This window comes from Ovis aries, chromosome 5, assembly GCF_016772045.2.
Source record: "Ovis aries strain OAR_USU_Benz2616 breed Rambouillet chromosome 5, ARS-UI_Ramb_v3.0, whole genome shotgun sequence".
Lineage (NCBI taxonomy): Eukaryota > Metazoa > Chordata > Mammalia > Artiodactyla > Bovidae > Ovis > Ovis aries.
The window spans coordinates 17,157,589-17,179,296 of NC_056058.1; the positions used below are offsets into that span (position 1 = coordinate 17,157,589).

Below are 21,708 nucleotides of genomic sequence, written 5' to 3' on the forward strand. Positions count from 1 at the left end.
AGAATAGAATTAACGTTTGTTGAGCACTTACTATTTATCCATTCTGGAGGCTTTACATATGTAAACATTCTAATCCTCAAAAATGACCTCCCTGGGACTTTTCCTGGTGGTCCAGTGGTTAAGACTCCAAAGTCCACTGGAGGGGATGTGGTTTCCATCCCTGGTCAGGGAAATAAGATCCCACATGCTCTGGGGTGCAGCAAAAAAAAAAAAAAAAAAGACCCTCCCCCGGGAGTAAAAGATTCTGTTACTGGTCCCATTTTGCAGATGGGGAAAACCAAGGCTGAGAGAGGTGAATTCTGGCCCCAAAGCCACACTGATTGTAAATGGGGAGATTGCAATGCCGTGGTCGGATTTCTGAGGGAGGAAAAGAGATCAGCCCAGGAAGGGTGTATGTGGGTCAGGTGTGTAGGCCTTCTCTGGCCCAACAGCAGGATTTGAACTCTGCCTTAGCATGCCCTTTCTTCCACCAGCCACCCCAAAGGGCGGGCCTGGTGTGAGTCACCCAGGCTGTCACGCACCGTTTGCTATTTTAGTAGCTGACTCAGATTTTGTCAAGGATCTGCTCCTGAACCGGCCTTCCCCCAGTGAAGTGAAATCTGGAAAGATTAGGTTTTTGGTTGGGGTGGGGGTCAAGGGAACAGATGGTTTCCCTTTTTTTCTATTCTTTTTGACCCTGCAGCGCGTCTTACAGGATCTTAGTTCCCTGACCAACAACTGAACCTGGTTGACCCCAGTGAAAACGCTGAGTCCCAACCACTGGGCCACCAGGGAATTCCCAAACAGAAAGTTTCTGATGACTGAGGCTAGGGTCTGCCACAGTTCATCAGACACTTGCCATTTTTCCAGTTGACCAATATTTATTGAGCTCCTGCTGTGTGCCAGAATCATCCCAGATATTGGGGTGCAGTAGGGGCAAATGTGAACCGTCCCTAGTCTATTTTCAATTGCAGGCGGAGGTGGAGGGGAGGGAGCAGCGAATGAGTCATCAGATGAGGAAGTGAGGTAGTTTCAGTAAGTGAGGAGACTTCCGAGGAAATAAACAGGGCACCTAATGGTAGTGCCTCACGAGGAAGAACTTTGGCCCAGATAGCCAGGAAGGGCTTCTCTGAGGAGGTTGCATTACAGCCAATATCTAGAGAAAGAAAAGGAGCTGGTCATCATGGGAAGAACTTGGAAAGGAAGGTGATCTTTGGGGCAGAGGAAACAGGCTGTGCAAAGACCCTGGGGCAGGACCGCACATACCGTTGCATGAACAGCAAAGACAGACAGAGTAGGTGAGGGGGAGAGAGGGAGGAGGTCCGGGAGAGAGGGCGCAGGCAGGTCGTGCAGGGCTTTGTGGGCTGCAGGAGGACTTCGGTTTTTGCTCTCAGGGAGTTGCGAGCCCTGGAGGGCTATGGGCAAAAGAGGGGCGGAGTCTGACTCAGGTGCTCACATGCGCCCTCTGGTGGCTGCTGCAGGGAGGGCAGACTGGAGAGCGAGGCAGAAGCTGCGAGTCCAGGCCAGTGAGGCTGGGGGCTAGACCCCGGTGGAGGGAGAAGAGGGCACATTCAGAACGTGAGCTTTTATTTCGTCCCTGAAATGTTGTGAGTCACAAGTCACAGCCCTTTTCTGGGCTGCATCTTTCTCACTTGTGCCATGGACCTGGCAAGCTTCGGTCTGGAACTCTGGTAGGTACATCACTGCATCAACCCAAATGTATTTAAAAGATGATCGTTTTGAAAGCCCTGAGCTGAGGGCTTCACGTAGTGGATGGCACCCCAGGTGGCTCAGTGGTGTAGAATCTGCCTGCCAATGCAGGAGACATGAGTTTGATCTCTGGGTCGGGAAGATCCCCTAGAGGAGGAAATGGCAACCTGCTCCAGTCTTCTTACCTGGAAAATTCCATGGACAGAGGAAACTGGCAGGCTAGGTCCATGGGGTGGCAAAGAATTGGACATGACTGAGTGACCGAGCTTGCAGGCCTGCACTCACTTCATTCTCTCAATGGCCATGGGAACTAGAAACAGTGTTCCCAGTTTACAGATGAGGAAACTGAGGTCAGGAGGGGTGGCGTCATTTATCTAAGGTCATACAGCTCACAAGCAGTCTTTGGGGGCAGGATAAGGAGCCAGGTGTCTCTCTACTGGATTTTAGCAGCTTGTGAATTTATGGCCTTGATTTCAAAAAATTCTTTGAACTATTCCTGTTCACTTCATTACTTGCTAATTTCTGGCTTCTCCACTACAGCCTGCCCACCCTGAGGGAGCTTGGGGCTGATCTGTCTTGGTCACTGCAGCATTTTCAGAACCCACCGCAGACCATGGCACACAGTAACTGTTCAGTAAAGTGAATCCTTTTGACTGACAGTTGGTGAGCACGTACTGTGGGCAGATCCTGCTGAGCACTGTGGTCACAGGCCTGGTCCCTGCCCCCATGGAGCTTACTGGGCAGTAAGTGGAGAGGATGTGGGTTCTTCCATCCATTTAGCCAACCGACATTTATTGAGCTGCTACAATGTGCAGGCCCTTGGACACAGGGCTGACTGAGTGGTCACCCCCTTAGGTGACCTGAGACACCTCTGTGCTGTCCTCCCAGGGGTCATGGAGCAGTTTCAGAGACAGAGTTACAGGGTGGTCAGGACTGTGACAAAGTGTAGGGGGCTCAAAGGGGATCCTTGACCAGCCTAGGGGGGGATTAAGAGGACCTTCTGGAAGGAGGAAGTCAGCTGACACCAGAGGCTTATGTCAGAATGAACCACTGGTGGGCAAAAGTGTCCCTGGGGTTGGGCACAGCACTGGCAAAGGCCTGGAGGAGAGACCCTGTAGGAACGGTCAACTTCACAGGAGGCCACGATTCCTGCTGCTCCAGCGCCCCCTGGTGGCGACCTCCGGCTCAGAGACCAGCCCACCTCGCATGGCTCCATGGGCCTGGGGGTGCTTCCTCTAGGCCAAACAGCCCTGAAGGGAAAACAGAGGAGGGGCTTGCCTGGTGGTCCAGCAGTTAAGAATCCACCTTGCAGTGCAGGAGACACTGGTTTGATCCCTGGTCCGGGAAGATTCCGTATGCTGTAGAGCCACAACTACGACCAGCCACAACTACTGAGCCCGAGTGCTTTAGAGCCTGTGCTTGGAAACAAGAGAAGTCACTGCAATCAGAAACCTGAGTGCTGCAACTCGAGAACAGGCCTGCTAGCCATAGCTAGAAAAAGCTCTTCTGCAGGAGCAAAGACCCAGTACAGCCGCCCCCCGAAAAAAAAGCAAAAGGGGAAGTTTTTCCAATTTTTTTCCCTTTTTAAAAATCTAAAGCTTGAATTTATTTCCTATGAGAGTTATCTTATTTTTCAGTGTACACTTCAGTGGTTTTTAGTATAATCAATATATTGCAAAGTCATTACCAATTCCAGAATGTTCTCATCACTTCTTAAAGAAGCCACATCCCCAGTAGCAGTCACTTGGCAGGGCCCTCCTCAGCCCCTGGCAACCATGAATCTGCTGTCTGTCTCTGGACGTTTCGTATCAATGGTATCACACAGTATATGGTCTGTGGTGTCTGACTTCTTTCACTCGGCAGAGCAAGAGCATGCATTCTTAGGCCGCCCCTACTGTCAGGAGCATGGGCTAGTGCTGTTTGCTTGGTCTTACTCTTTTTCATGGCTGCATAGTATTCTCCCCCCTCAAAGCCCCTTCATAACCAGTATGAGAAGCACTCTTGGAAGCTGGATAGCTAGAGCAGTGGGGTGCCTCGGGGTTGATCAAGCCATCCATTGCAGGGTGGAATAAAAATAGAAGAAATCATACTTTTATTTTTTATTTTCTGGTTGCACCATTCCCACCCAGTGATGGCTGTGGAGTGTCGAGGCTCTCCCCTTAGGTGAGGTAATGGACAAACACATGCCTGGGCAGAGATGTCCACCAGGGTGCTGGTGTGGAGGTCTGCAGACAGCCCGTGATGAAGCAACCAGTGTCTTGTTTCTTCTAGAAGCATCTGCTTCCTGTTCAGGTCTGGCTCTGTCCTGGGCCTTTGCCAGAGGTCGTGATGCTGGTTACCCTGACCCATAACCAGGCCAGACAGGCCCTCGCTTGGGAAAATGAAAGTCTAGTGGAGTCAGAAGAAGGAAGTTTCTGGAGGCTGTGTAGCCACCTCCTCCCCCTCTCCTCTGCCCATGCAAATAGAGGGCCTTCTAGAAAGGGGGCCCAGGGTGGGGTCTTTCCTGAAGTGCTTGCTCCAGAATCAGCCCTCCTTCCTCCCAAGGCTGCAGAAACTGCCCTGGTCTAGGTCATTAGTACTGAGCTGTTCAGTCCAGCAATCACTTCTCTGTCCTCCTCCCCTTGTCTGAAGTGTCTACGTGCCTGTTGGCCTCCAAGACCTCCGTCCTCACATGGCTTCAGGGCCCATATTCTCTCCCCCCTTCATGCCCCACGCCATCCCTCCCCACTCTTCTGGACCCCCTGGGGTCTCTCCCCTCCTCAGTGGCCTCATCTATGTACTCAGCCCCATCTCCAGCTCAGACCTCCCCTGAGCTCCAGGCTCCAGAAGCCCCGAAGTCTCCAGGTTCTGGGGGTTCATGGTGGGGGGCGTCTCACACTCAGCATAGCCACGCTGTGTCTGACCAGCCTCCTTAACCTGTTCCCCCCATGTCTCTTCTTTGTGGATGGAAGCTCTGTCCTGGGAGTTGCTCAGCTAGAAGATGGCAGGCACCCTCGACTGACCTGTCAGTTAAGGTTTCAGCTTCTGCTTTCAAAAAACTGTCCAGAGCCCACCCACTTCTGCTCCCACTTGGACCTGCAGCCTGGTTCCTAGACTCCCAGGCTCACTGCCACAGTCTGTCCTCCCTGAAGCATCCACAAGAGGGCAGGCCCTGCCCCTCCTCTGCCCTTGGCCCTCCGGGGTCTCACCTCCCTGGGGATAAACCTCCAAGCCCTACCTGCACGACCTGTGCGTTCCCTCCGTGCCCTCCACTCCTCCCTGTCTCCCGCTCGCCCACTTGACTCCAGCCATACAGACTTCCTTGCAGTTCCTCTAACACGCTAGGCACAGTCCTGCCCCAGGGCCTTTGCACATGCTCTGCTCACTGCCCAGGGTCCTTTCTTCACACTCTGAAATAGCTCCTTCTCTCACCTTCTCCATATCTTTGCTCAAATGTCACTCTCTCAGTAGAGGCTTCTATGAGGTCCCCCCATTTAAAATTCATTTTCAGTGGCACCCACCAACCCCCCTGACTCTGCCTTCTTTTTCCATAACTCTTAGCACTTTGGGACAAATAGAAGTTACCTAGTCGTCACACACATTGTTATTGGTCTTCTTTTGGAGGACACAACGTTTGTCTGACTTCACTGTACCTGGCACACAGTAGGCTGTCAATAAGTGAACAAACAAACCTGGTTGTATCCTGTTTCACTTTATTGCTGTCCACAAATATTGCATTTTTTTAAAAAACAAATTGAAGGTCTGTGGCAACTCCGCAACAAGCAAGTCGATCAGCACCATTTTCCCAACAGCCTCTGCTCCCTTTGTGTCTCGGTGTCACGTTTTGGTAATCCACACAAAATTTCAGACTTTTTCATCATGACTGTATTTGTCATGATGAGCTGCGATCAGTCTCTTTGACTATTGTAATTTAGGGGATGCCATAGAAGACTGTGAACTTAATAAATATGTATGTGTTAAAAAAATTTTTTTTGATGTGGATCATTTTTAAAATCTTTATTGAATTTATTACAATATCACTTCTGTCTTATGTTTTATTTTTTAGACTGCCTGACCAGGGATCAAACCTACAGTCCCTGCACTGGAAGGCAAAGTCTTCATCACTGGACTGCCAGGGAAGTCCCCACTGTGCGGGTGTGGGTGTTCTCATTGCCCCACCCGCTAGCTGATTCCCCCTCTCTCCCCCTCTCCTTGGGCCCCCTTATCCCCTGAGACACAAGAATATTGAAATTAGGTCAGTTAACAACCCCTCAGTGGCCTCTACATGTTCTAGGGAAAGGAAGAATTACACATCTCTGTAAATCAGAAGCTAGAGATGAAGCTTCATAAGGAAGGCATGTCAAAAGCAGAGAGCGGCCGGCTGCTGGGCCTCTTGCTACAAATAATTAGCCAAGTTGTGAGTGCAAAGAAAGGAAAAGGCTTTGAAGGAAATCAAGTGCTATCCCAGTGAATGCACGAATGATAACAGAAAGAAATAGCCTCACTGCTGACAGCGAGAAAGTTTTTGTGGTCGGGGTAGGAGATCAAAGCAGCCACGGCATTCATTCCTGTAAGCCAAAGCCTCATCCAGAGCCCGGCCCTAGCCCTCTTCAGTTCTGTGACGGCGGAGGGAGGTGAGGAGACTACAGGAGAAAAGTGTAAGGGCCGCAGAAGGGGGTTCATGAGGTTGAAGGAAAGAGGCCACCTTCATAACAGAACAGCGCAAGGGGAAGGAGTGAGTGCCGGCATAGTAGCTGCCACAAGTCCTCCGGAAAATCTGGCTCAGATCGTTCAGGAAGGCGGCTACGCTAACCCAGAGAACTGCTGCAGACTTTTGTTTTTATTTATGTTTACTTTTGGCTTGCTGGGTCTTCATTGTGGTGAGCAGGGATTATTCTTCGTAGCAGCGCGCAGGCGTCTCATGGCAGTGCCTTCCCTTGTTGCAGAGAACAGGCTCTAGGGGCACTCGGGCTTCAGCGATTGCAGCCGGTGGGTTCAGTAGTTGCAGATCCCGGCCACAAGCTCTGATAGTTGTGAAGCACGGGCTTAGTCGCTTCTGAGGCATCTGTGGGATCTTCCTGGACCAGGGATGGAACTTGTGTCTCCACTGGCAGGCAGACTCTTCACCACTGGACCACCAGGGAAGTCCTGCACATTTAATGGAATACAGTCTTAGTGTAAATACAACTTACATACGCTGGGAACTGGAGAAGGGAATGGCAACCCACCCCAGTATTCTTGCCTGGGAAATCCCGTGGACAGAGCAGCCTGGTCCACGGGGTTGCAGAGTCGGACACGACTGAATGACTGAGCGCACACACACACGCGTGCACTGGGAAACCTCAGCATTTGTGTGACTTGGTTTATTACGATATTCACTTTATTGCCATGGTCTGGACCCAAACTTACAGTGCCTCTGAGGTCTGCCTGAATTTGAATTACTGTTTAAGTCTGTGTTTATCTTTAAAACAATCTCTTTTTCTGGTTTACAGCAAGGTGATTCAGTTATACATGTGTATATATTTTCATGTTATTTTCTGTTCTGAAGACTGAATACAGTTCCCTGTGCTACGCAGTAGATCTTTGTTTCTCTACTTTATATATAGTAGTTTGCACCTGCTAATCCCAAAACTCCTGATCCATTCCTCCCCACCCCCTTTCCCCTTTGGTAATCATAAATTTGTTTTCTGTGTCTGTGTGTCTGTCGCTGTTTTGTAGATAAGTTCACTTATATTTTAGAATCCATATAGAAATGATATGACATTTACCTCTGATTTATTTCACTTATTAGGATCCTCCTCTCTAGGGCCATCCAGGTTGTTGCAAATGGCATTATTTCGTTCTTTTTTATGGCTGAGTAGTCTCCCGTTGTATACGTGTACTGCTTCTTCTTTGTCCATTTATCTGTTGACGGCTACTCAGATTGCTATTGTAAATAGTGCTGCTGTGAACATACGGGTGCATGTATCTTTTCGAATTAGAGCTTTCTTCATATATATGCCCACCCGTGGAGTTGTAGGTTGTTCTATTTTTTTTTTTTTGAGGAACCTCCATACTGTTCTCCATAGTGGCTGCACCAATTGCACATCCCCGCCAAAGGTATAAGAGTGTTCTCTTTTCTCCACGTCCTCTCCAGCATTTGGAGAGCATTTTTTATGATGGCCATTCTGACCAGTGTGAGGTGGTACCCTATTTTAGTTTTTGATCTTCATTTCCTTATAATCAGTGATATTGACCATCTTCTTATGTGCCTATTGTCCATCTGTATGTCTTCCTGGGAGAAATGTCTGTCTAGGTCTTCTGCCCATGTTTAGATTGGGTTGTTTTTGTTATTGAGTTGTATAACTGTTTGTATGTTTTGGAAATGAAGCCCTTGTCAGTCGCATCATCTGCAGATATTTCCTGGTGGGCTTAGGCTGTCTTCTTTTCCTTTTGTTTGTGGTTTCCCTTGCTGTGCAAAACAGACTCTTTATACTGCATTCCCTTCTTTCCCGCCAGTGAGTGTTCCAGTCATTCATTTACTGAGCAGTGTCTGTTGGCACTTAGGTATGTCAGGGGCTGTTTCAGACACACTGTGGATTAAAGCAGACCCTGTTTCTGTGCACACATCTGTGGGGGAGATAGATATTAGACCAAGTGGTTACAACCAAGAGGGTCCCTGGGTGTGATGGGACATGGTGGAGGGGGAAACAGGGATGAGTAGCTGTGGGAGGCTTCCTGGAGGGGCTCATTCCAGGGAGAAAGGGTGTTCTAGGTAAGGGGCACAGCCCAGCATAAGGCCTTGTGGTGGGAAGGAGCATGGCGCTTGGGAAGGGTAGGGCAGAGCCAGTGTGGTCCAACCAGGTACATAACTGTGTCCAGCAGTGGGGGGGCAGAGGGGAGAACAGGATGGTTCCTTTATTTGTGGGGATCCAGAGTCACTGACTCAATGGACATGAGTTTGAGCAAACTCCAGGAGGCAGGGAAGGACAGGGAACCCTGGCACGCTGCAGTCCATGGGGTCGCAAAGAGTCGGACAGGACTTAGTGACTAACAAGATGCTGCGATGAGCATTCACTGACACTAGGGGGCACCCTTGAACAACAGCTCCTGCCTCTCCTCCTTCCTGGAGGCTGGGAAAGGGCTTCTTCCTAAGAGAAACCAGGCAGGGAGGGAGTCAGAACCGCCAGAGAGTGCCAGCTTCCAGGCCGTGCCAAAGGCCACTCTCCCTGTTAACAACCTCTGTAAATAAGATCAGCAGCTGTATAAATATGCCCATTCACTGGATATTTGGAAATCGTGTAATGCTATTGGGGACCAGAGGCCAGAGAGGGCAGACACCTGCCTTAGGTCACACAGCAAGACCTACTCTGCCTTCTCTACACAGTGTCTCCTCCCAACCCCAAATGCCCCTGGGTGGGGATCTTTTATTTTTAACCTGGTCAGTGGACACATCGCCTTTTTATAGCCCTGGAAGGCGCCCAGGGTTTCCAATTTCCAAAGGAAGTTTTTTAAAAAAATGGTCCTCTTCCTGTGAAAAGGAACGGCCTGATCTCTCAGAGGGCCCTGGTCCCATCTCTTATTTTTCCCCGAGGCTCCCTGGGGTTCCCCCAGACCCCTCAGCGGGTGCTGTACATATTCGCATCCCTGGAGGTTCTTAGAGGCCCCTTCTCTCAATCTGGGCCATCATGCCTTCTCAAAGCCTCCTGGGGATTCACAGACTTTGCTTACCTGTCTACCATCCCCAGCATTGCTACTGGCCATCTGCCCTCTCACTTAATTTCTATTCCTTGAGTCGTTTAATATTTTTCTTTAAACAGATTTAAAAAGCAACTTTTTTTTTTCTTCCTGGAATTAGATAGGGATGATGGTGGCATCCTTAAGATTACACTAAAGCCACTAACTGTACATTTAAAGCGATAAAACTTGGGACTTCCCTGTTGGTCCAGTGGTTAAGCCTCCACATTTCCAATGCAGGGGAGGCCGGATTGATCCTTGGTGGGGAAACTAAGATCCCACATGCCTCGTGGTGCAGCCAAAAATAAATTTTAAAAAATATATAAAAGCAAAAAAAAAAAAACACCCCAAACCCTTAAAAGAGTCATCTTAAGATTTTTAAAATAAATAAATAAAATGGTAAGGTTTTATCTCAGAAAAAGATTGTAAAAAAATATGAACTCGTCTTTATTTTGAACTTTTCAGTATTAACATCTATGAATTCACATATTGGAAATAGAGGGCCTAGCCATACTTTGTTCCCCCAAACACATTCAAATAAATGCATAACTACTTAACTTTTTTTACAGGTCATCTGTGTATTGTTATGTATAAAGGAGTGTGCGGGCAGTAGGCACCTATGACAGCTTCGCTGAGCACTTCACTGTGTGCCAGGGTTTCTTGGACAAACTCATTTAATTCTTCATGCCCACTCCAGTATTGTTGCCTGGGCAGAAGAGCCTGGTGGGCTACAATCCCCGGTGTTGCAAAGAGTTGGACACAACTGGGTGACTGAAGCCACTGCTCTGCAATGCTGGTAGGCAGCTGCTACCACCAACCCCATTTCACAGATGAGGAAACTGAGGCTCAGGGAAAGGAAGTGCCATTCCCAAGGTAATATGGCCTGTGTCCTAAAGCACCACACCACACTGCCCAGTGAACATGTTCATTCTGAGTGAGGAAACTGGACAAAATCGGAGGATTGATTGCAAGGTGGTAACCCCAGGGCAGAATCTAGAACCCCACCCTACCAGCCCATCTGTTTCATTCAATATTTTTTTATGTGGGCCAATTTTAAAGTCTTTATTTGTTACAATATTGCTTCTGCTTTATGTTTTGTGTTTTTGACCTCAAGGCATACGAGATCTTAGCTCCCTGACCAGGGATTGAACCCACATCCCCTGCATTAGAAGCACGGTCTTAACCACTGGACCACCAGAGAAGCTTCTGTGTTTCATTCCATTTTATTAAACTTTCTAAAGAACCAGCTTTGCTTTCATTGGTTTTTACTCTATCATTTGCCCATTTCTATTTTGTTGATTTCCACTCTGTATTTTTTGGATTTAGTTCGCACTGAATTTTCTGGCTTTGTAAGGTGAGATTTTAGATCAGGCATTGGCATGCTTTTGTCTATAAAGGGCTAAACATTCTATTAATTATTAATGTATTAATATTAAGTAAATATTTTATGCTTTGGGGGCCAGATGGGTCTCTGGCATAACTTCTCAGTTCTGCCACTGCAGCGTGAGCGTGGCCACAGGGAAGGTGTGAGCACAGGAATGCGGCTGTGCCAGTAACACTTGATTTGTGAAAATGAGGCTGGATTGGGCCCGGGGGCCATAGTGTGCGGATTCTGCTTTTCTGGTCTTCTAGCGCAAGCACTTAAGGCTACACACTGCCCTCTAAGCACTGCTCGAGCTGCACTGCACACATGAGCATGCCTTGTGCTGCATGAGGGGTCTAGCAGGTTCTAGTCCATGGCGTCGCAAGAGTCAGACACGACTGAGCAACTCAGCAACAACAACAAAACGCTCAAAGAATTCTCTAGTTTCCTTGGTGATTTTTTCTTTGACTGGAGCTGCCAACCCACCAGCTCACTCACATGCCTTCCCCAGGGGTAGAAGCCTTTTAGTCAACACATAGTGACTGAACTCCCACTACCTGCCAGGCATTTTCCTAGGTACTGACTAAACAGTGGTTTACGAGGCCGCTCCGGGGGAGCTCCCATCAGGCCCTGGAGTCACCCTGAGTCAGCAACCCTGCTCCATTTGTCCCTGCCCCATTAAACGGGCCCACCATCCATCCACTTATTGATTCTGGCCAAGAAGCTCAGGAGTCACCTCAGACTCTTCTTCCCCAAACCAATTCATCGAGTCCTGCCAGCCCTCCTCCAAAGATCTGAAGTATGTTCATCTCTCTGCATCCCACCGCCTCCCTCCAACCTGTTCTTCCAGCTGCAGCCAGTGATCTCAAGGCTTAAACCAGGCCATGTCTCTCCTTGGTGTGAAATTCTGCTTCGGTTCCCCACAGCCCTGAGGGTAAGTATTACTCTGTTCTTTAGGGCCTTAAAGCCCTACACCATCTGTCTGTGTCCACCAGCTCCTCCTGCACTCCCCCTTTTTTTTTCGGCCACACGGCACAGCTTGTGGGATCTTAGTTCCCCAGTAATGGTTTAGACCCGCATCCCTTGCAGTAGAAGCTCAGAGTATTAAACAGTGGACCACCAACGAAGTCCAATCTCTTCACTCACTCTGATTCAGCCGCACAGAGCTCCTTGTTCTTTTTTTTGAATGAACCATGTGAGCTCATTTATTCATTCAACAAATGCTTAATGAACTACTGAGTTAGGCCTTCTTCTAGGTGCTATGGATGCAGCATGGGATGAACTTGAGTAGCTGCCATTCTAAGGAAGGGATGTGATGAATAAACAAGGAAACAAAGAAAAAGGTGACAGGGTTAACGTTTTAAGGATTACGAGGCAAGTACACAGGAGGATGGGGTAGAGGTTGTCTGGGGCCACATTATTGATGATGATCTGGGAGGGTTTCATGGAGGAGGTGACATTCGATCAAGAACATTGCTTGACAGGCTTTTAATAGAAGACATCAGGACTCAAGTCAGGGGGAGATGGCTGCACTGGAGGATCTCAAATGTCCTGTCCACTGTGGAGGGTCACTGTCTCTTTTGCAACCTACTACAAACACAGATGCTCAGGCCAGAGGAGGGAACACTCCCTCCCCCAGATCCCCCCCTGCCCCCAGGACGGGCTGGGTCTTGCTTAACACTTGTTGTGGCAACCACTGGGTGGGTCCCCCCCCAACCCCCCTTTACCCAGTCCTAACTGAATCTCCCGAAGGACTCCACACCCCCTAACCGTTCTGTAGGGACACGGGGTCAGCACCCTGCGGTGCCAGCCGAGTGCCACCATCCTGGGGGCTGGCCTGTCATCTCCTTTTGGGCCTGTGATGTGAACCCCTGAGCTGTGCTATCTTTAACCTCGGGCTGGGACGCTCTGCTCCCTGTAAACACTGCTCAGATGACAGTCCTGGAATCCCGTGGGAGCAGCAGGTTCCATGTGTGGCAGAGCCATCAGGGGCTGCTCTCCAGTTGTTAGAGGGGGACTGGAATCTCCAGAGGCGACAGGCATTGGTTCTTTCACTCACCACAGGCGTCACTCAGTGGGGACCAGCACAGACACTCCCAGGGTTCCGTAAGAGCTAAGGCAGGCATTAACTGAAGAGATGAGTCAGTGAGCAGAACTTCAGGCTGACTCCAGCTGTGTGGAGGCCAGAAGTGGGGCAGGGGTGACACTGAGAGGGGCAGAGGCTCCCCCTGGTGTGGGCTGCACACTTTCAACACCCTCAACCTTGGGTTTCAGCCTTGGCCCCCGGTGAGCTCAGGCAAACCCTCCTCCCTCTGAGCCTTGGTCTGCTGCACCTACCAGCGAGGCGGGTCACCGGCCTGGCTGTGTGACCTGGGGCAGACCACTTGGCCTCTCTGAGCTTGTCTCATCACTGATAATTTGCACGTAATAATTGACCTGGGCTTCCCAGGTGGCTCAGTGGTAAAGAATCCACCTGCCAACGCAGGGAATGCAGATTTGATTGCTGGATCTGGAAGATCCCCTGGAGAAGGAAATGGCAACCCACTCATATGTTCTCGAGGAGCCTGGTGGGCTACAGTCCAGGGGATCAGAAGAGTCGGACACGACCTGGTGGCTAAACAATAACCGACTGTCAGCACGACCCGTGCCGGGGCTGCTGCGGCTCGTCCAGTCCCAGGGAACGCCGCGACGCTGGCTGTCACGTGGCCTTCTGCTGGCCACCATGTCAGGACCCGGGAGGAACCGCGTCTTTCCTAATTCTGAGCTGCTGGGTCCACCCACGCTGCAAATCTGCCTGAGCTTTACGATGGCTTTCTCTGGAGAGTCTCGGGCTTAAGTCACAATTCTCAGGCGTGAGCTTTTAAAGCAAGCAAGCATTTGGCCCGCAGGGGTTCCCCTCTTTGGTGAGTCCTGTCACACCACAGAACGGGGCCTGCCATCCAGCTGGGGTTCAGTAACTGCTGCCAGGGCAGGTGTCTCCTGAGAGGCTGCTGAGCACCCACTGACTCGACACCCACTCCTCCGGGGTGACCGCCATGTACTCACACGGCTGCTGAGTGGGTGTGGGCTGCTAAGGGTCGTTGGGTCCCCGCGAAACCAGGAGCTAGAGAACCCTCCAGCCCATTTCACCACTGGACATGAGACGGCCCCGAGGCACAGTCTCCCTGTTGTCTCAGGTGAGGATGTGGGGAGATGCCTGCCTCAGGTATGGCTGGGTCAATCCTCTCCTCTACGGGGGCTTGAACCCGGCCTGGTGCAGGGCAGGCCCTGGGGAAACAGTCAACGTCGGACTCCCAGGACGCTGCTGTGGGTGAGGAGTTGACCGACCATGCCAGTGCAGAGAAATTCAGAATTTAACAACATGGCAGGACAAAAGGAAAGGGTGGGACTTTCCTCTGGGAAACCCAAGTTCATGCACAGACCTCTTGGGCCAGCGGGTTCATAGGCTCCATCAGGGTCTCAGGGGAGCAGGGCTGAGTTGGGGGTCTTCCTGTTCCCTTAGACCTTCCAGAAGGTCAAATCATGCCATGCTCTCCTCTGAGGCAACCCTCCTGCACAGCAGAGCTGACGACTAAGCCAGTGGTTTTATGTTTTTTCTTCAGGAATACATTTTCCTGACTCTGACACTAAGCCCCAGGACATAAACTGGGATGGGAGCCGTGCAGAACCCTCCTCCCACGCCCCCACGCACTCCCTTCAGCGCCCCTCACCCCGCCCCGCCGCAGTCTCCCCTGAACACAAGGGTGAGCAACAGCACCGCACTTGCAGTTGACACTCCTCCTCTCTTTATTCCGGGCTTCAGGGGGGACAGTGAGGGCGGTTCCCGCCTCGATGGAAGGCAAAACCTGGTCTTGGAAATAAAGAACGTCCTAACTAACACTGCAAATCCAAAGAGACCTGGTTCCCTTGGTGGGGGCGGGGCACCCGGGGTCCCACTGTGCCTGCGGAAGGCTTCTATCAGTGTAGCTGCCCCTCGACAAGGCTGCGGGAGGGGCACCGGCTCCAGTCCCCTTCCGCTCTCCCGACAGGCCGGGAACACTCTCCTGTTGGCGGCCAGGGCCATGGAGTATAGGCCCTGAGAATCCCACTGGGGAGGATTCTCTGGCAGGAGAACTAACAATTCCCCTTTCCCAGGAGCCTCCAGTGACGGGAGGCCGAGATTTCCTTCCACCTTAATTGGCAACCCGTCTCGACACCCACTGTCTACCTAGCTGACACAATGGGTCAACAGTGTACCTGGCGTTGCCTCAGGGTCACCTGCATCCAGGTCTCCAAGCAGCTAAAAACTGGACACAGCCACTCAGGATGCCAGCCACGCACCTGTGCCCTCGGGCGTGACTTGTGACGTGGAAGCGGCCTGTGGTTTTTAACTCATAAATTGTGAAAACCAAAGCCCAAACTGACCATGCTAGGTTTTGCTGGGTGAGAAGCAGCCTGGCCCCTAAGAAAGGCTGAGTGAACTATCAGAAAGAAACATACTGTCACCTTCGCTCCGGGGACGGATACGTGGGGCTGGCACCTCCCTTCCTTAACACAATAAAGCTCACCTCTGCCGGCTGGGCCACCTCGGGCACGACAAAACCCTTGCTGCATGAAATTAACTTAGCGAGTCTGACAAACCAAAAATTTTAGAAAAAGAAAAAAAAAGGATATGGCAGCAAAACTTCAGGACTCCTGCATCACACCTGTAACCTGCCCGCTGAGTAAATAAACAGAACACCAAACCACGAAAGCTACGCAAAGGGCAGGCTGCCCCCTCCCCGGGTGGAGACCCTTACCCACTGCAGGGTGGAGGGAGCAGGTGCGAACGTGCTAGAAAAGGCAGGTCTCCCACCTTCCCCTCGGGGCCGCCGTCCTAACCCTGCACTGGGGGGGTCTAGGTCTATCCGGAGGCCGGACCAACTCTCAGCTTCTTCCTGCGTTTCTACGTGGGGGAGGACGGCAATGGCTTCAACTCATCCGCCTCTGAGTCAGAAGGCAAGACCCTCCTTAACCCAGGCAAACGGGGCGTGTGAGCGTCTTCTCCCGGCCAAGGATGGGTGCACAGGCTCCTGCAATAAAGTCCATTCTCCGAGCGGGTCACCCAGAAGGCTTCTAGCACCGACAGCTCGCTCACTCCTATCCCCACTCCCTGCGGAGGGGAGGGGGCCATGGAGGCGGGAGAGCCCCTCCCCTTTGCCGCTCTCCCAGGTTTCTAGCCACCGGAAGTGCTCCCAGAGAGAGGGCGGGACCGGTGCGGGCCCCGCCCTCCTGGGGTTCGCCTCTCCCACTGTGGTCAGTGCGGTCAGTGCAGCTCGATGAAGGCCTCCAGCTCCTCAGGGATGAAGCCCTTGTAGGGGATCTTGTTCTTATCCAGGGCGCGGGCCGCAAGGCACTGCAGGGTCACGTAGTTGAAGGGCTGGATGGTGCTCTTGGCCAGAAGCTTTTCGTCCAGCAGCTCGTAGGCCGTCTTCTTGAAGGCGTTGGTGGCGTCCATGTGGGCCCCCGCCTCAATCAGGGCGTTCATGATGCCCGGGCAGTTGTTCTGCGCTGCGATGTGCAGTGGGGTGTTGTTGTCGAAGTCCCGGCTGTCTGGGTCGGCCCCGCAGTCTAGCAACACCTTGACCACCTGCAGGGAGGGGAACCTGCCCACCGGGTAGCGGCCCACGTTGGTGGTCTCTGCGTCCACGGCCATGTGCAGAGGGGTGAAGCCGTTCTTGCCGCGGGGGGCGCACTTGAGCAGCCGGTAGACGGTCTGGTGTTTCAGGTGCTCCTGGTCGGGCGTGCACTCCACCTTCTCCAGCAGGTAGAGCAGGTGGAGGATGATGGCCAGGGCCTTGGTAAACTGTGCCGAGTCCCCGGGCTCCTTGGGCAGCTGCAGGGCCCGCTCCACTTCCCGCACCCCTTTGCACAGCACCCCCATGAGGTCTGCGAAGCCGATGGGCGTGCCTAGGCTGCCCTTGGCCGAGCGGTCCTGGAGCACATAGGAGAAGAGTTCGGCGAAGGACAGGAAACTGCTGGCCGTCATGGGACTCAGAGGCTCCAGGTTGTTTTGCTGCATGTCCAGGGCATACTTCCATAGGCGGATGCAGCGCTCGAAGTTGCCCGAGTCGGCGTACACCGCGCCCCGGTAGCGGATGTAGTAGGACGTGTCCGGGTGGGAAGGACCTAGGATGCGCTCTCGGATCAGCAGGGCCTGCATGCGCATCTCATCCGGGTCGGTAATGAGCGCCTCCAGTTCCTCGGTGGTGTTCACCTCCCTCGAGTAGTCATAGGCCAGGACCAGCTGCGGGGGCTCCGGTTTAGGTAGATACTCGCCCCCCTGGTGCCGCAGCTCCATCGCCCGTCTCCAGTGTTTCAGGGCCCCGAGCAGATCCCGCTTCTTATCCACGTAGGTGGCTCCCAGCAGCTCCAAGGCTTCCACGGCGGCTTCCCTGCTGGTGGGGCAGCAGCTCTCGTAAGATTCACCGGTCGCGGGCTCCTCGGGGGACGAGTGGGCGCCCTGGGGCTGCGCCCTGGCCAGCCCGGGCTGCGCCTGCTCGTCCCCAGCAGGCTGCTCCTGGATGAGGTACTCCACGATGTTGGTGTGGCCCGTCACGCTGGCCGCCAGCAACGGTGTCATGCCGTAGCCATCACGCTCCATGCGGGCGTTGCAGCCGAGCAGCAGCTGCAGAATCTCCAGGCTGCCAGACTCGGCGCAGTCGTGCAGAGCTGTGTTGCCCTTGGCGCTGCGCCGGTTCACCTGGGCGCCCTGCTCCAGCAGGTAGCGGGCGATCTCGCGGTGGCCCTTGTAACAGGAGATCATGAGGCACGTGTGCCCGTGCCGGTTGGCCACCTCCAGGTCCGCCTGGTGCTCGCCCACCAAATAGCGCACCACCTCCAGGTGCCCGTCGAAGCAGGCGGCGCGCAGGGGCGTCGAGTTGGTACGCGTGGTGCGGTTCACCGAGGCCCCGCGGCGCAGCAGGCTCCGCACCACGTCCAAGTGGCCGGCGGCCGAGGCGGCCCACAGCGGCGGCGCGCCCTCGATGATCTCGCCATCAAAGTGCACCGAGCCGCCCGCCTCCACACTCGCGCCGCACCGGTCCACCAGGTACTCGACTACGTCCAGGTGGCCGTAACGGGCGGCGATGAGCAGCGGCGTACCCCCGCTGGCCACCTCGCCCGTCAGCTCTTCCAGCTCCTCCCGGCTCCGGCCGCTGAGCAGCTTCTGAAGGAGCTGCAGCTTGCCGTCGCGGGCGGCATTGTACACGGCGGTGTGGAGGTCCATGATCTGGGCCTCCGCCAGGCCATGGGCCGGCCGCCGGGGGACGAGGGGACCGAGAGACGGCGGACTAGCGCCCTGGGGGGCAGGCGGCAACCTTCACCGTCTCCCCCACCGCCATCTTAGGTGTTTCTGGGGCGGAACAAAATGGCTGCCGCGGCCTGTTTCCGTTGACGTATGGAAATATGCAGGGAAATGTAGTTCTCTGAGCGGGCACACCCCGTGGGACAGAAGAAGAACTGTAACGTGGTAAAACTACAACTCCCAGAATGCTTCGGGCCAGCCGCGGCGAAGTGGGAGCACGATGCATGGAGGGAATAGCAGTTCCAATCCCAGCCAATTGTGACGGAAACTGGCTGCTTGAGGACGACGACTCCCGTCATCCAACGCTATCGCAATGACTTCTGGGACCCAGGGAAGTTTGGTTACGTACTTCCGGTGGCTGTCAGTGCCTGAGCTGACAGGAAACGCTGACTCCAGTCAGAAGACTACATTCCATAAAAGGCAGGGCGAGCGACTTGGAGCCAACCAGAAGCGAGAACGAAGGCGAAGCCAGGCGAGTGGTCTGATTTGGGCTTCGCGAGGCCAAACCTCTCACTGGCAGGGGGCGCTCAGGAGAGGCAGGAAAGTGAGTCGGAGTGCGTACATTTGGAGAGCAGAAAGTACAGGTGGCCCTAAGGGTCCGTGTCCTGCGCTCTTCTTCATTTCTCATTCATTTGTTCGTTCATTCACACACTTATATATTTATTTACTTACTCATTAATACCCTATTAAAAGTTTAGTTTTCCTTCATTCATTCCTCAGCACCCTCAATGTTGTTGTCCGGTCGCTCAATCGTGTCCAACTCTTTGCGACCCCATGGACTGCAGCACGCCAGCAGCTTCTCTGTCCCTCACTGTCTCCTGGAGTTTGCTCAAACTCGTGTACATTGACTCGGTGATAATTTGCAAGGCCCAGTGCAAATGGAAAATGTAGAGCCCCTTGTCCAAAAGTGATTAAAATTTTTCCAACAAAGACAGCAGGGCATTAAACAAACCGTCAGGCCCTTCTGAGTGAGGGGTCCCAGATGACTGCTCACGTGGACACCCCTGTGAAGACCGAACCCCACACTCAAAAGACAGACCCTTACCTCCAGCACTGTCTGACTTCCATTTTGCGGCTGCCTGCCCCAGGGTTATTGAGGATAATGGGAAAAATGAGGAAGTTGCAATGTTCTGTTCAGTTCAGTTGAGTCGCTCAGTCTGTCCGGACTCTTTGAGACCCCATGAATGGCAGCATGCCAGGCCTCCCTGTCCATCACCAACTCCCGGAGTTCACTCAAACTCAAGTCCATTGAGTCAGTGATGCCATCCAGCTATCTCATCCTCTGTCGTCCCCTTCTCTTCCTGCCCCCAATCCCTCCCGGCATCAGAGTCTTTTCCAATGAGTCAACTCTTTGCATCAGGTCGCCAAAGTACTGGAGTTTCAGCTTTAGCATCAGTCCTTCCAATGAACACCCAGGACTGATCTCCTTTAGGATGGACTGGTTGGATCTCCTGGCAGTCCAAAGGACTCTCAAGAGTCTTCTCCAACACCGCTATGTTCAGGAATGTTCAAGGAATGCATGCTGTTCTCTACATCTCCCAACTTTTGTGTGTGCTGTTCTCTCTGCTTGGAATACTGTTCCATACCTTCTTCACTTGGCTACCCCGTAGGCCTTCTTCGGGACTCAGCTGAGACTTCAGGTCTTCCTGGATGATTCCTTGACCTAAGGCTTAGTGGGTGTCCTCCCTGGCACCATTGGCATTCTGATCCCTGAATCTTAGTGAAACACTATGTTTTGATCAATTCAGCGTGCTGTGATAAATACCACAGGCTGGGTAGCTATATTAGTTAGGAATCTCCAGAGAAACTGGAGAAGGAAATGGCAGCCCACTCCAGTATTCTTGCCTGGAGAATTCCATGGACAGAGGAGCCTGGTGGGCTGCAGTCTATCGGTTGTAGAGAGTTGGACACGACTAAGTGACTTCCACTTTTCCAGAGAAACGGAACCCAATAGGCTATATATATATTATATCCATATTTATATCTACACACAAACACATATACACACATTACATTACCAAACTCAGGATTTGGCTGCTGATCAGTCAAAAGCCAATAATCTAGTGGCAAGTGTCAGTAGAAAGAAAAGATGGTGTATTTGGAAAAGCCAGCAGTTTGGGAAAAAGGTTAACTTATGTCTAGAGCCCAACTCTGCAGATTCTGCTCAGCCATGACTATTTTTAAAGGGAAAAAGAGAGGAGTCTCAGTTAATCATTATGGAAGAAGCTAAGATTCTTCATCCTTTTTCCACTGTGTGCAGACCACTGACTTCTCCTGATCTTCCTTTTTTTTAATTAAAAAAAAAAATGTAGTCCTTTTTTCCAAACCCTTTGGCCACACTGCCTGTGTCTGAGATCTTAGTTTCCAGACCGGGGATTGAATCAGCACCTCCCGCTTTGGCAATGTGGAGTCTAACCACTGCACCACCAGGGAAGTCCCTCCTGATCTTTCTTTGGATGCTGTCTTGCCTGCATGGTCCGCCTGCAGATTTGCTATGGGGAAGCTGGGAGTAGAGAGCCAGTCATTCTTTAATCCTTCATTCTTAACACCTTTTAATCCAGGAAAGGAATCAACAGGTTAAGCAAGGGAATTGTATACATTCTGTAAAGCAAGTCAGGAATGCTACCCAGTGATCTAATTTTTATGATTAAGGTTTAAGGGGAACAGAAATAGATAAACAGGAAAGAGGCAAATGAGATGCTTACAGATCCCCACTTGTCAGACATCATTCCACTTCTGTGAGATTAGGGGCAGAGGTCCATCTCCTGTGACTTCTTCATGCTGACATAGAGTGCTGTGTTTTCAGAGAGGAAGATGTTGACACAGGTCTGTAGCATATATTTGCCAACAGTTTTAGTTGCCTGCTTACATATGTGGGCAGAGCAAGCTATAATTATTCTAATCCCACAAAGATGTAGATTATTATGAGCAATAGTGTTAATCTCATTCTTTCATTGGACACTGAGACTGTGCCTCTAATATCCTACTCTGTGACTGCCTGAGCCTGCTCTTTTGTGACTCAGGGAGGCCCAGGAGACTTCAGCTCTTCTACAGACAAGAGGCAGGGGACATAAAGGGGCTTTGTATTTGGGGAGGGCCCTGCAGGGCCCCTGGGAACTTTCCTTCTCCAGTTTCTCTGGAGATTCCTGACTAATATAGCCCCTGAACTCATGTGGCTATGGAGTCTGAGAAGTTCTGTGATCTTCCATCTGTAAGCTGGAGAACTAGCAAAGCTGATGGTGTAACTCAGACTGAGTCTGAAGCCCTGAAACCCAGGAGCTCTGATGTCTGAGGGCAGGAAATATGGATGTCCCAGCTCAAGAAGGAAGAGAATTAACCCTTCCTCCACTTCCTCGTTCTATTCCTGCCCTCCTTGGATTGGGTGAATCAAGTGCTAACTAACCTCTTCCAGAAAAACCCTCACAAACACACCCAGAAATATTTTACCTGCTCCCGAGGCATCTCTTAGCCCAGTCAAGTTGACACGTACGGACTTCCCTGGTGCTCCAGTGGTTAACTTCTACTGCAGTGGGGCATGGGTTTAGTCCCCGGCTGGGGACGTTCTGAATGCTGTGTAGTGCTGCCAAAAAAAAACCAACCCCCCCCCCCCACACACACACACAAACAATCGACACAT

The 21,708-nt window shown here is 52.0% G+C and overlaps 1 protein-coding gene across 1 annotated transcript; it reads right to left on the minus strand.

The window, feature by feature from the left end:
• Positions 1-14,509: 14,509 nt before the first annotated feature.
• FEM1A (fem-1 homolog A) lies at positions 14,510-18,121 on the minus strand. Its single transcript, XM_012178060.3, has one exon. The coding sequence runs from the start codon at positions 17,991-17,993 to the stop codon at positions 16,032-16,034; it is 1,962 nt and encodes a 653-aa protein (XP_012033450.2). The 5' UTR covers positions 17,994-18,121; the 3' UTR covers positions 14,510-16,031.
• Between the last annotated feature and the right edge of the window lie 3,587 nt (positions 18,122-21,708).